Source organism: Ornithorhynchus anatinus, chromosome 11 (assembly GCF_004115215.2).
Source record: "Ornithorhynchus anatinus isolate Pmale09 chromosome 11, mOrnAna1.pri.v4, whole genome shotgun sequence".
NCBI lineage: Eukaryota > Metazoa > Chordata > Mammalia > Monotremata > Ornithorhynchidae > Ornithorhynchus > Ornithorhynchus anatinus.
Window position 1 is genome coordinate 33636516 of NC_041738.1, and position 15259 is coordinate 33651774.

Here is a 15259-nt window from a genome sequence, read left to right on the forward strand (position 1 = left end):
AACATTGCACTAAGTGCTTGGGGAGCTACTAAGTGCCTGGGGAGCTTATCCACTCCCACAGCATCAGCTACCACCTCTGTATAAAATAACTTCCAAATATACAGTGGCAACCCAACCTCTCACCTTTTTTGCAATTTCACATTTCCTCTGGCCTCCAGTACCTCACACGGATAAATGCCCTGCTGATGCCTTGATTTCAGTACGTCGAAAACTGAACTCCTCATCACCCCTTCCAAATCTACCCCTCCTTCTTAACTTTCCCATCACAGCTGACAACATTGCTATCTGTCCTGTTGCCAAGCTTCTTGTAATCATTTATTCCTTGGTCTCTTCCAACTCTCCCTCATTCAGTTTGTCACTGTTGAATTTTCCTCCAAAGCATTTCCCCAGTCCACCCATCCCCGAGGCCACCATCCTAAATGTAAGTCTTCAACATAGCCTAGCTAGGAGAGCCATAGCTTTGAGAACCAGCATGGCATAGTGGCATAGGCCTGGGAGTCACAAGGTCATGGGTTCTAACCCCGGTTCTGTTGCTTGTCTGCTGAGTGACTGCGGGCAAGTCACTTCACTTCTCAGGGCCTCAATTCTCTCATCTGTAAAATGGGGATTAAGACTGGGAGCCCCACGTGGGACAGGGACTGTGTCCAGTCTTATTATCTTGTATCTACCCCAGCACTTAGGACAGTGCCTAGCACATAGTAAGCACTTACTAAATACCATTATTATTGTTATTATCGTTAGACTGCTTTATCAGCCCCTCCTACCCCCACCCCACAATGGTCTCCCTGCCTTAACCTCTCCCGTGACCAATCCGTACTTCATTCTCCTGCCGGAATCATTTTTTCCAAAGCGTTCAGACCGTGTCCCTCCACTTCCAAAAAAACTCCCTTTTTTGGGGGGGGGGGGGGGGGGGGGTTTGGTATTTGGTAAGCATCAGGTACTGTACCAAGCACTGGAGAAAATACAACCCAATCAAGTTGGACACAGTCCACGCCCCATGTGGGACTCAGTCTTAATCCCCATTATAGAGATGAAGTAACTGAGGCACAGAGAAGTGAAACTGATTTGCCCAGGGTCAAACGGCAGACAAGTGGCCGAGCCAGGATTAGAAGCCACGTCTTCTGAATCCCAGGCCCGTGCTTTTTCCACTAGGCCATGCTGCTTCTCTGGCTACCTGACCCTCTCTGCATCTAGCAAAAACTCCTTTAAGGCACTCACCAGATCTCTCTATCTGACTTGCCTACTTTCTTCTCCCACTAAACTCAAGCGTGCTGTCGTCTTATCACCCAAGAAGACTTCTTTCTTACTTAGCCACTTCACTGTGCCTCATTGTCGTCTCTCTTGCTTCTGACCTTGCTCACAACCCTCCTTCTGCGGGGAATTTCCTTCTTCATTGTATCTGTTAGTTCTTAGCTCTCCTCCCTTTCAAAGTCCTTCTGAAATCCCACCTCCTCCCTGAGAAGTTTTCACCAATGACTTTTTCTTCTCCCCCGTTCTTATCCTGCCAAATAATAATAATAATGTTGGTATTTGTTAAGCGCTTACTATGTGCAGAGGACTGTTCTAAGCGCTGGGGTAGACACAGGGGAATCAGGTGGTCCCACGTGGGGCTCACAGTCTTAATCCCCATTGTACAGATGAGGTAACTGAGGCACAGAGAAGTAAAGTGACTTGCCCACAGTCACACAGCTGACAAATGGCAGAGCCGGGATTCGAACCCATGACCTCTGACTCCAAAGCCCGTGCACCTCAGCACTTTTACACCACCTCAGAACTTTTGTGCACTTACAGCGACTCAGTGAACTTTTGTTCTTAATGATCTATGAACCCTTTTAAACATTTACGTATCCACATCTCTGTCTTTCCATTCCCTTAATTTAATAATTCTATCCCTTTAATGCTCTCCCAAATGCTTAGTACGCTGCAGAAGCAACATGGCCTAGTGGATAGAGCACGGGCCCAGGAGTCAGAAGGAGCTGGGTTCTAATCTTGGCTCTGCCATTTGTCTGCTGTGTGACCCTGGGCAAGCTTCACCTCATTTGTAAAATGGGGATTAAGACTGTGAGCCCCATGTGGGACAGGGACTGTGTCCAACTTGACAACCTTTTATCTACCCCAGTGCTCAGTATAGTGCCTGGCATATAATAAACATTTTACACATATATATATATATATGTGTGTAAAATTCCCTGCCCACTAGGAGCCTATTACCATCTAGAGGCAGGACCTTCCAGTACGCCATTGCCACATATACACACACGTGTTCTTGTATGTGTATATGAACCTACTGGTATAAATTATCTTCATTGCCAAAAAGTAAAGCAGCCATTACAATCATCCCCTTGGTGCTGCCTAATTACTTGCCAATTGGATTCTAAATGAAAGAGCTTTTTGAAAAGTGTATTTAAGCTGATAGGAAACCTGTTCCGCCAATTAGAAAATAATAGGTTGAATGCTCATGGTTCAGTATGTCTTTTTATAAGGACTTTAATTTCCCCTTGGTGTTTATCTTTGCCTTCTGTGCCCATGCTATTTGGCAGTAGAGACTGCCGTGACACCAGCCGACGGAGGCTGGAGTTTGCCAGGCACACAATACCGAATTTGAGCAGAACAATTAGGAACCTAATTACAGAGTGTTCTGCGTTTTCCGTCACGTGCACTTCCACCAGTGAAAATGTTACTGATACTGGATTTCTTAAAAAAAAATATTTGGTAGCTTTTTAGCCCGTGGTACTAGTAAAACTGGTTTCGCACTACCTAACTGCAGTCACTATGCATCTTAAAAATCCACAAAGTAGTTCTTCCTCATTTTATTAGTTGATTTTTTTGGTTTTTCCCTGCAACCCAACTAATAGTGTTTTAAACTCTTAGGTCCTCTATAACCAGGGCGGTTTAGTCCTGATCACCTCCAGACAGCTGTTCAGAGCCCTTGGCCCTAGTCTCCGGGACCACCACTATTAAGGGATCTTCTCCCTTCCATGTCTTCCCTATCCTCGGAACCGGGGTCCAGGTCTGAGTGTTGATAATTCTGGGCACATTTATAAAAAAGCGTATTTTAAGGCGAGGACACTGTACAGCCACATAGGCACTTAAGTCTTTATATATAGATTGACTTTATTTTTAGAGGAGTCCAAGTTAGATTTTGATTATGTTCGGCCGATTCTTCACTCCCCTATTTATGGTAGGAATAACGGCCTTTATCTTTCTTCATTGGCAGACCTTTGGTATGGCTGAAGAATATCATCGAGAGTCAATGCTGGTCGAATGGGAACAAGTGAAACAAAGGATTCTACATACATTGCTTGCTTCAGGGGAAGATGCCCTTGATTTTACTCAAGAAAATGAGGTAGGTCTAAGCCATAAGAAAGGACGGACATCCCCGTATCAACCATAGTATACAGATATAGCGTACCATAAATTACAAGAGTGTGCATCAGCTTCCTCACTGGTTTCTCTGCCTCCAGTCCATTCTTCATTGTGTTGCCAGGATCATTTTTCTCAAACTTCATTCTGCACACACCTCCCCTCTCCTCAAACACCTCTAACCATTACCCTTTCCTCTCCTTACCGTTGCCTTTCAGACACCCATTCGGGTCTCCCTCCCTAAAGATGTAGAGAAAAGAGCACTGCCATCTAAGGCGCTAAAAGCTCAATCTTGCATAGGAAGAATAACAGATTAAACATTTCCTCTCCACGTATCCATGAATTAGGTGAGGGGATATTGCTCCCCAAAGAATCACTGGGGAGGGAATGACTTTCCCCAGAGAATCCCAGAAAGTGGCCATCAGAAGTCCTGGAGTGAGGTCTGCCCTCCGAATAAATATGGGAAAGAAAAGTTGCATGTCTTAGAAGAGCCAAGAAAAGGAATCAGCGCACCTCCTCAACCCAAAGGGACAAATTCATGAGGCCACCTCTCCATCAAATATAATGGGGATTGCCATCTTTGAGAGGGTGAGATGTGGGAAGAAAAAGACAGATGCCTGGGGAGACAATGCCCTCTTCTCCCCCAAAAGAGCCAGTAGTAAAGAAAATGGTGACCCCACTGTGAAAAATTAAAGCTACAGGAAAGAATGGTGCCCTTGCCTCGACATGGCAGTAACCAGGAGAGGTAGAACCCAGCACTGGAAAATCCAAAATAGCAAGGCAAAATGCAAAGAGCTGGAGGTTGCAGGACAAGGTACCAGTCTCCAAAGAGCAACTCATGGAAGGAGCCTGTGCAGCAAGGCAACTGGAGGAAAATCAGGAGATTCTGCTTAATTCCACAAATAAAGAATGAGTGGGGATACTTGTAAATCATTACAGGAAACTGGAAGTACTCTGAATGGAAGGGTTAAAATAAAATGCAGAATGCATTAAATTGGAGCGCTGGGCTTTTTTGGTTCATAGACGAGGGAACAGTCAAGAGCAGATATTTCAGGGCAGATCCTGGTTTAGCAAGGACAGCTCAACAGGGAAAGCAGTCAGGGGGTTATAATCAGGGATTTATTTTTTTATTTTTTAATTAAAGAAGACTTGAATTTCCCCTCTTCCCTGACCTTGCTAGTGGAAGACCCTTTACCTCAGCAAGCAACTAGGTGGTGGAAGGATGGCCAAGTTGGGAATGGAAACCAAAGTACAGACAAGAAACTAACCTCTGTTCCTATTTGCTGTATTGGCCTTCCTCCCACCTGACTCAGTGTCCTTTTCCCCAAGGGAATACAACTGATACCTATCTAAGGAAAGAAAGGCCTCCCCCTCAGTTGGAAGTGAGGTGGCCGTACTATGACTTGGAGTAAATCGCTGCAGACCTAAACCATTTCACAGATCCTACTTGACACCCCCTTCCCCCCCCCCCAACTTCAATATTTCGACACCACCTTTGCATTTAAGTATTCAGAACCTCCGCGGCACACATATATGTAGCTTACATATTCTGTTCAACATTACCTCAAATGCATGGCCCCCTTTCCTTCTCATGTCTGAAATTATTTCAGTCTATCTCACTAGATTACTACCCAAATTTTTCCTCTTGTTTCAAATGATTTTACTAACAGTTTCTTATTGGTTTGTTTTGCTCTCACCTCCAGGAAATAGTAAGTAGTTGTACCCCCCCAGTTTTCAGATAAGGAAACAGTCTTAAGAGGGACTTGCCAAATTCTGCCAAGGTGATAGGCCTCAGATGCAGAACTGTTGCCTTAATCACTAGAGAGAGGTGGACTGAACTAGGGTTTCAGAAATGGGCAGGCGTGCCCTGAAAGCGGAAACGGTGTTGCCCCCGAAGCTTACAACCTGTGACTCTCCGCTTACCAGTTGATAGCTCCTGACCAGTTTGGCCTCGACCTATACTGGTGGCGTCCTGGTGTGGCTCACTCCCCACCTCCACTCCACAGGGTTAATAACTAGCTTTGCATCTTCCTCCTTGTGCCTTATCGTTGTAATATTGATGAAGCAAAGTGTTAGCAATGAACCAGTCATGAGATTTGGCAGCGTTGGCGTAGCTGGTGGGAGGGCAGTAATCATGACTCCCAGTGATCGTCTAGTACCTTTGGCCATCTCTGCACTATTCTAGACTAGTCAGTGGTATTTATCGATTACTTACCGAATGCAGAGCACAGTACTAAGCGCTTGGGAGTGTATAGTACAACAAGGTCGGTAGATACGTTCTCTGTCCACACTGAATTTCCGGTCTAGAGGGCAGGCAACCTATTGATGGTGTTTGTCTTGCAAGTCACCGCCAGCTAAGGCCTTCACTTTAGGCATCGCTAAGACCTCAGACCTTCTTTGCGCCTTAAAGCGTGTCATCAAAATAAAAAAAACAAAGCCCAATTTTTCATGTTGTTCCCTTCAGCCTTGGGCAGCTATTCTTCACTTGACTGAATCACAGAGAAAAAGCATGGCCTAGTGGATAGAGTACGGGCCCCCGGGAGTCAGAGGACCTGGGTTCTAATCCCAGCTCTGCCACTGGTCTGCTGTGTGAACTTGGCAAGTCACTACTCTAGGCCTCAGTTTCCCTATCTGAAAAATGATTAAGACTGTGAGCCCCATGTGGGACAGGGACTGTGTCTGACCCAATTTGCTCTTTCCCACCCCAGTGCTTAGCACAGTGCCTGGCACATAATAAGCACTTAAATACCACAATTATTACTATTACTGTTATTGCTTTGGGGCTTGATCAGTGTGTATGCGCTGTTTCTGGATGTACCATGAAATCCACGCCATTGATGATTCCCCGATAGGCTTCTGGACAAAACTAGTTTCTTCGGGGAAGAAACACCTGCGGTTCCAGTCTCCACACCCCTCCATTGTCTTTGCTTTACTTCTTTGTGGAGTGAAGCAAAGAACTAGAGCAGTGTATCTTGCTGCAAAGCTTCCTTTTATTATAAATGGTGTTAGTAGGCTGTGGTCTGTAGTGGGATTTGGAAATAATTAAAACGTTGTTAATGAGATGTTCTTTCCTGATTGCTCTTCTCTTAAAACTAGGTTAGTCCCATTTAGCAGATGATTTTTTACAGCCAAGAGAATCCCCATGGAAGGTCATTTGTGCTTTCGAGGCACTGGGTTGGGGCCTCCCAACAGGTGGTCAGTTTAGCTTGTGAGATGGACAAGTCGGGCAAACTCCAGATTAGCTGAAGTGCCATTTTTCTGGAGCGGGTGCTTAGATGGGAGACTCTTAACTTATAACGAGCATCCTTTTCCTATATTGCAAGGGTGGTCACAATTCAGTACACTGAATTGTTGTAGAAAGCCTCCCTTACCTTACCTCGATACACTGGCTTCATGTACGGAGTCTCAGATATTTGCACTAGTCTTTCTTCCATTTAGAAATATGTCATCAGAAATCAGAACATTAATGACCGTCTTAAGATACTGAAAGAAGGAGAAAGAGTGGAGGAAATCAGTTTGATAGCTGAAGTATTGCATCTGGTCATCATATCTAAGAGGGACAGCCGAGTCTTAAGGAATGATTAGCAATATGGGTAGAATTTATCGGTGAAGGAGGATGATTTCTTCAGAAGAAAAATGAGCGTATTGAAGATACAATAAAATGAGTACTGAAGATCCGAGTTACTGTCCCCTAACGTAAGAAAATGAGGCTCTCCAATGAAGTCAGTGGCGAACAAATATAAAATTCATAAAGAAAGTGCTACTTTAGACAGTATAGCATCTGTTTGGGAAATGGATCCCTTCAGGATTTGATCGGGAAAAATGGTGTACTGTGGTTTTGAAAGGAGGCCAGATCAGTTTTTGGTCATTAGTAAGTTTTAGAGCTATAGTCAGCTAGGGGAGGAAGGGGGGAAATCTTATGTAACAAAATGCATCCAGGTGGCAAATTGGTTGAGTGGGATAATTCACAATAGATTGTGTGGCTCCTATTTCTGGCTTATGCACTTGGAGTGATCAATGTAGTCCTTCGCTTCTGGATGTCCGATCTGTAGTGGTGGAGTCGGACGGTTTCCCCTCTTGCCTCTTTGAGCTCTACCAATGGTCACGAGCCATTATCTTCTGTTTTTCCAGCTCTTCAAAATTCTTCTAGCGTGTTTGTGTCATTTCACGAGTGTTTTGAGTTGGTGTGTTTTAGTCTAACCTGGAAAAATCCCAGATGCAGTAGATTGGAAGTAAATAGTTAAGCGAACGGCACCTCAGCAGGGTATTCTTCAGGAAGCCTGTGCCTGTCAAATACATCGCCGAATCGGCGTGTGTGTGGGTGTCACGGAACCATGCCACAGCAGGGGGCTAACTTGCCAGTGGATCAGATCGCAAGCGTGGTAATTCCAGTGGACGGATCAGAATGTCAATTCATGGCTTGTAAAGATCAGGTCATTTAAAAGGGTGAGGCTTTTGATTAAATATGAATATAGGCTTCTTTCATTCCTTTCCCTTTTTTGTTGTTTTCAGTTTTTGACTAGAGGGGGAAGAAAGCGAAGCCCCCGAAAAACCGTCTGACCACAGTCTCTCTGCTCCTGAATGCTCTTCCCGAAGATAAACAAATGATTTAAATCAGTTCCTATAAGAGTCTCACTTCTTGGTTCCCAGCTCCATTTTGTCTTCAGCTTCTGTTCTCTTAACACTGTATACCCACACTTCTCCATTTAGCTGAGTTTTTCTCCTGGCACTTCTCTCCTGTCTTTACTCCAAAGTGCTGCTTCCCTGTCTGCCGTCTCTAGCATATGCCTCCCTCTTGCCAGTATTCCCCCTCAGGACTCTCTCAAAACACCTCGTCTGTGAAACCCAGGAGTCCCATGGGTGTCGGAATCGTTATTTCTGTACAGGATGTTGGCACCCCGGTGCCGAGCCACCAGCCAGCACCCCCTTTTTATGAAATGCCGACAGAAGTTGCTTGTTTCCACTGTTCAAGGATGTCCGTGTACATGTCGCATTGATGAATAATGCATCGCTCGTGTGCATGGGATCGGTATACAAGTGAAAGCGAAGATTTAGCTAAGGGCAAATGAAGGAGAAATTCTTTGGAAAGCAAGCACATTAGGGGAAATTAATTTAAATGGAAATTTGAAGACAGCACAAAACGAACAGCATTTTAAGAGGGTAATTTTAAAAATTGGATTTTTAGTACTGGAAAACACTTTTCAAAGCCATTCATTTATATTTAGCAAAACTTACCGAGATTAGAAATGCAAATACTCCACCACCGTTTTTATTCCCCGTGAAAATTTGTCAGAACTTGCAGCCTTTTGTGATTAAGCCCAGCTGCATCTTGTAATATGACTTCAGTTGCCTTTTCACATTGTCTTCTCTCATTAATCTGACCTTAAACTAAGGAAAAATACATGTCTTTAGCCTTTTGCTCTTTGCCACCTCACCAGAAGCAATATAAATAAAACAAAAATCCCAAAGTCACCTTCCACTTAGCGGACATCCACCTACTGATTTTTTTCTGAAGTAGGCAGAAGTAGACCATGATTTTCTATACAAGTTGGAGGCTGGTGCTACTCTAGAAAACATTTTTAATTATCAAAAAGTTATTCGAAGGAGCCCAATTTTAAAAATTAACCAAAGGGCCAGGGAAGCCTGCTCGCTCCATTTCAATAAAGGAAAATGGGGAGAAATAAATGGGGTGATTGGATCGTTTTGACCACCTATCTGTTTGTGACGCAGAATCGCTCCTTCAAGAATTACAAGATTAAATGAGATGGGAAAGTTCTTTATTTCTTTGCTTTAGGGAACACTCAAGTAATTCACTGGTCAAAAATGTGGTGTTCTAGTGTTCTCTGCCATCTCTGAGTTTGACATATGTTTTAGGGTTTTTGGAAAATCTTTACACTTCTCGATCTTCCACTGTTTTATTGCTAATTAACATGAAGGATTAAGGAACAGTTTGCTGGTCAACTTCAGTATTTTTTGTTTTCCCTCTCTTCATCACTGATGAATGGAACTGTATTTGTGAGAACCATTTGTAATCCAAAGTTGAAGCAATATCCTAGCTTTGAGTTATTTTCAAACTCATCCAATCTATAAAATACATGGGATATTTTTGTGTGCCACGTACAGTTTTATTGCTTCTGCAAAACATAGCTAATTCAGAGGTAATTTAATATTTATCTATGACCCTCTTTTACTGTGTAGTATTGTCTAGGGTTTATTCATCCTATTTTTATTTTTTCCTTTTTCCCTAGATGTTTTTTTCCAAATAGAGTCTCATCTACATTCTATACTTGTGCTTCTAACCTCTCCAGTTATTTTGTCCAATTTTTGTTATCTTGTTGCTGGTTATTTTTGTTTGGCCGGAATTGTTATAAATGATTTCCTGAAGCACTTGACATCTCTGGGTTAGCTTTTTACTGTAACATGCTGTGGTAGAAACCACTTTCAGAATACGCCAGGTTAGATTTTTCAGGTAGAGAAAATTGGTCGTGTAGGTTTCATTTGTAAAAAAAATTCCTGTTTCAACACCAACCAGAAATGCACTCTAATTACAAATTCTACTGTGTGCGCTTCGACCAGTAAGTCACAAGGTATTTAAAGTGGCATCCTCGGTATTGTTTTAAATCTTGCAAAAAGGTGAGGAAAAAAAATTTGTGATTTATAGATGAGTGCTTCTGCTATAAAGTGATCCCAAGGTGACACAGCTTCTTCGAACTTCTGTACCAAGCGACACCCAACAGTGAGTGACTGTAGCCTAAAACCAGAATTTCATGTAATGACTAGGCAGTTTATCAAAAATAACCCAGGGAGAGGTTGCAAAGCAGTAGTTCCTTCACATCTGTTTCCCAGGAAATGTGCCTTACCAGCTGCTTTGTTTCAAAGAACAAAGCCTTTGTCATTATTTAGGTGGGCTTAAAGAGTATATGGCTCAGTATGGTTTTTCTGTTGTGTTTGTTCATTTGTTTTTTGTTTTTAAATGGTATTTGTTCAGCACTTACTATGTACCAGGCACTGTACTAAGCGCTGATAATCAGATGACCCACAGTCCCTGTCCCACAAAGGGCCCACAGGCTTAATTCCCCTTTTACAGATGAGATAACTGAGGCACAGAGAAGCGGAGTGACTTGCTCAAGGTCACCCAGCAGACAAGTGGTGAGCCAGCATTAGAACCCAAATCTTTCTTTGCCATCTAGAAACCAGGACCCTAGAACTCCCAGGCCCAAATTCTTTCCAGTGGGCTCTGCTGCTGATGTAGAGTGCTCTGCACACAGTAAGTGCTCAACAGGTACAATCGATTGATCGATTTTGATGGAGTCCACAGAGACCTTGACTGATTCTTCGTGTGTTTTGCCCAACAGCCAAGTTACATCAGTGAATTGGGCCCTCCGGGCCGCAGCTCTTTGGATAGTGTTGAGATGGCTTATGCCCGACAGGTAAGAATATGAAATGGGAAGACTCGCGTTGTAAAGTCAGTTTTGTAGGAGGAGTAGTTTGGAATAAACGGTATGAGAGGAGGTGTCTCATTGAGAAAGAGGAAAAATTGAAAGTTAGAAGGACTGACTAGGAAGTGACACTGAGGATTCATGGAGACCAGGAGGCAGTTGTTCAAAAGGTCCCTTAAAATCCCTTGCCAAGTTGATATCTGAAAATGAGGCTACACTATCTTTGCAAGTTCTCAAAATAGCTTAATTGGGGTTAGAGAGGAAACTAAAGATTTCAGGTAAGCCTAAACATGGCCCCCTGTGTTTGATTTGGCTTTGGTCCTGTATGAGGACAACTGGCCGAAGATCTGTCGTTGACCGGTTATGGCTGCCACGGTGGTTTGGGAGGAATGGAAGCCATGTGGCACTTTATGGCCTGTTGGCTGCATTTTCCCCCCGGCACACACAAATTTCGCCCCCTTGACCTCTGCCTTAGCCGGACACAGGCTTAGAGGAGATAAGGAAGTGGCGGTTATAGGAATGGGACTGATTCAGTTCACCATGTCTCCCTTCACCTACATCCTTTTCGTTCTGGTCCTAAGGAGGGAGAGAGGAAGGCACAAAGACTCTTGTCCCTGCCTTCTGATCACTCTTTTATTCTGGGTAAAAGGCAGCAGCAGAACCCATTTCTTCACTTCCCTTTTTCTCCCGAACTACTAATCGGCTAGGACTAGGTCTTCAGTCTCCAATGTTACTTCCTTTAATTCCCCTTCTCCCCCACTGGTTCATTTGAGAGCGAAGGGAAGAAGCAAGGATGATTAGGTGGGTAGAGGGGTCTCGTGGTACAGTAGCTGGAATTTGGGGGAAGAAAGACACCTTCCTGATGTCCGCTGCTCCATGTTTGATTGGCTACCCCAAGGAAGGAAACTTGGATGATGGGGCTCCATGACTAGCTGGAGACCTGTATAAGTTGTGCTGCTTACTTTGCTTTTGATCATTTCAGATTTATGTTTATAATGAGAAGATAGTGAACGGGCACCTGCAGCCTAACCTGGTAGACCTCTGTGCCACCGTTGCGGAACTTGATGATAAGGTACTGCCAGGTAGTTAACCTACGTTGATGTGGGTAATCGTCACATTGGGGTTAACATACTGCTGATTCTGCTGGAAAGGTACTGAGGATCCTGAGAAATGGGGCACCATTTTATGGGAAAAGAAATATAGTTAATATGAGCCTTTTCCGGTATTGCAGTTGAAAAGTGTCATATTTTAACAATATTGCATAAAGGTTTATATGTTTTTAGGGAGGAGGAGAAAGATATCCCCAACCACTCGCCCCCGGCCCACCCCCACCCTTTTGTCTGGGAATTCAAAGATCAAATGCCAACCAGAAATGACATGAGTATTTTCTCTCAGACCCAGTCCCAGGCAGAAACGATTGATTACTCAGTTTCTTGGTGCCCTCCTGAACACTAGTGGGCTAATTGATATAACCCATTGAATTGACATAATTTCCCCATCTGGCTGGGCTATTTCTTCTGCTTAAGGTTTAATTACCCAGCAGTGAAGTTTGACAGAGAGATACCGTGCATCTTTAACACAAAGAGGTATTTCGGACACATTTTAAGCCTGACTTCTTGGGGACCGAACCGTGAAGCTTCAGCCTGTTCCCTCCCCAAAGAGCCTATGCTATTTTGGAGGCCAGGGGAAGCTGAAGCAGGAGCCCATTCGTGCTCTTCCCCATGCATACCTTTTTGGAAGGGAGGGGTTTTTTTGGTGTGCCGATGGGTGGCATGATAAGAATAGTTCTGGGGAACAGGGCAGGTGGAACCTATGATGCCCCATGCCAACCTTACATTGGGACTCACACTGAAATTGTTCTGCCCCTGTAATTTCTGTTAGCTCTCCCTCTCCCCTCCCTCCTCTCCTTCCCCGTTGGGAAATTGCAAACTTTGCCCACAGTGAGGACTACTGGGGAGTTCATGCCTATACATTTTTCTTTTTTGCAAATGAGGCTTTCAAATTCTCCAAGAGTGAAGTTTCAGAGAAAGGTTTAAAGATGGGGAGGTGCTCCAGGAGAAAGGAGTCCCAGCTTTGCGTGGGTGGCACAAAGAAAAGAATGCCACGCTTCCTTTAATTGCAGGTCGTCATGGGAAGAATCTTTTGGAAGGGAATGAGTGGGTAGGAGAGTAGGTGGGTATGAAACTTCAAAAGCATGGTTAGAGCAACCAGCCCGTGGAGGTTTCCGGGAGAGCAGAATGCACGTTATTTAGGTTAAAGTCTAATTTTAAAGTGTGCAAAGTGGGATGACCTTGTAAAGGCTGAATTACTGCTACCTAGTATTTTTTTTTAAGTTCTTGAGAGCCTTGAACAATGATAAATTTAGCCACATTCTTTAATAGATAACCCACTGAGATTTGGTGTTCTTGTTACTTTTTAAATTCTATTAATTATGTAGGTGGGTATACCCAGACTAGGAGAATATTTTCTCCTAAAACTAGTCTTGTGCTAGCACACTAGAGAATTAGGTTCCGAGCTCTTAAAAGAGGACAGATAAAGAACAGGTGGTGCGTTTTGTGCAACAGAATTTGTCCCGGTGAGAATTTGGAATGCACAGGTGGAGGCAATCAGTTCCATCACCTCTCTATTTTCCAGATTCCCTTTTTAAATATATGGCGATTCTTTTCGGTGGTGCAGATAAATGCCTGTAAGTGAAACTGAGAAGACCTCTTCAACAATTACTTTTGATTTTATTTGTCCACAGAATATTTCTGATCTGTGGGCCATGGTAAAGCAGATGACAGATGTGCTTCTGGCTCCGGCAACAGATGCGTTAAAAAGCCGCAATAGCACAGAGGTGCGAATGGAGTTCGTTCGTCAAGCTTTACATTACCTAGAACAGAGGTAAGAGCAAAACGTACTGACTTCTTGAACGTGAAACTGAAAAGGTTGGGCAGTTTTCAGAAAGAGCCGTTTCGATATATCACGGCCTCCCAGTCACGAAATGTCAATTAAAATAAAAAATCACGACAGTTGGAGCATATTTATCTTCTTCCGTTCTGTTCCCTGCCTTCCATGTGAAGTGGTTCGGGAACATTTTGATCGTGCTGAAATGCTTTAGATCAAAATTATTTCTTCAGCTGGTTCATCCTCTGTTCTTTATGCCCCTTTGTCCTTTTAACAGTGATTTAATTAGACCATTCACCCCGTCAATTTTCCTACCTTCAAACCCTATGAAAGGCCTCCGTACCCCAATTAAATCCCCCTTTAATCTTAATTTTCCTTTTGGCTATATCGAGTTAATCCCTAGGGGTCCAGCTCCCCTTTTGATGCCAGATTCCTTCCTGCCGTTCCCACCAGTGGCGTGTGCTGAGCCACCTCCATAGCAACTTGACTTAGTCATTTCGGGGGGGATTAGGTTGGGCTTTTGTCCCTCTGCCATTGTCCACTCCGTTAATAGGGCCTCGCGTCACTCATCCTTCATTGAGGATATTCAGTCGACCTTTGAATGAGCCAGCAGGGGCTGCCATAAGCGTGGCTACAAATCCTCTTTATTTCAGAGACTCGGGGCTGGGCTTCTCCCCGCTGGCTCAGAAGAGAAGACCGCTGAGTTGAGTGCAGTAGCCAAATTGCAGCACACTTCCACGGAGCCACCCAGGCCGATCGCCGCAGTAGATTCTTGTTTTCAGTTCTTCGGCACTAATCAAAGTGACGCCTTATTAAGAAGTCACAATATTGGCTTCTGCGAGTAAAACTGTGCCTCCGTTCAGAGCTGTGACAGTGGTGAACTGGCTTGCAAACTGACTAGTTGATTTGTGATGTAAAGAGATCAGATGAATGGATTAAACACTATAATAATAATAATTAGAGTTCATGGGGTAAACTTCTCAGAGCAGAGACTTGAGGGAGATTATGGCCCCAAGAGGAAGAAAAAAGAAGCAGTGTGGAAAAATGCAACCGTCCCTCCAAGGGCAGTCTTTATGAGCACATGATGTGGTCTTTCACACCCACAGACACTGATTAAAAATCTCACTGTCAAAGGCGGCATCCTCGAACCCCAGGGACGGATACCCACTCATTCATTGATCATAGCCAGTAGAGCTTAATTTTATTATTAATAATAATAATAATGATAGTAGTAGTGGTACATGTTAAGCGCTTCCTGTGTTACCTGTTCTGAACACTGAGGTAGATACAACTTAAATCAGGGTGGACAGTCCCTGTCCCACACAGGACTCACAGGTCCCCATTTGACAGATGAGGTAACTGAGGCACAGAGAAGTGAAGTGATTTGCTCAAGGTCACGCAGCAGACGAATGGTGGAGCCGGGATTAGTAGCCAGGTCCTTCTGACTCCCAGGCCCATGCTCTACCCACTAAGCCACGCTGCTTCTCTGTTGTGTAACTACTGAGCAATATTTAGAGTCTATCCTCCAAACTAGGGTGGGTCAAGCCACAGTTCAGTTTTTGGGTGCTTAT

At 44.0% G+C, this 15259-nt stretch overlaps 1 protein-coding gene across 4 annotated transcripts in view; it reads left to right on the forward strand.

The window, feature by feature from the left end:
* NUP93 (nucleoporin 93) overlaps positions 1-15259 on the forward strand; it is a 97371-nt gene that overhangs the window by 67615 nt on the left and 14497 nt on the right. For all 4 annotated transcript variants that reach the window (XM_029075791.2, XM_007671511.4, XM_039913497.1 and 1 more), the window contains 4 exons: positions 3218-3346; positions 10719-10793; positions 11785-11874; positions 13546-13685. In XM_029075791.2, the coding sequence (XP_028931624.1) occupies positions 3218-3346; positions 10719-10793; positions 11785-11874; positions 13546-13685 (434 nt within the window). The remainder of the gene's footprint in view (positions 1-3217; positions 3347-10718; positions 10794-11784; positions 11875-13545; positions 13686-15259) is intronic.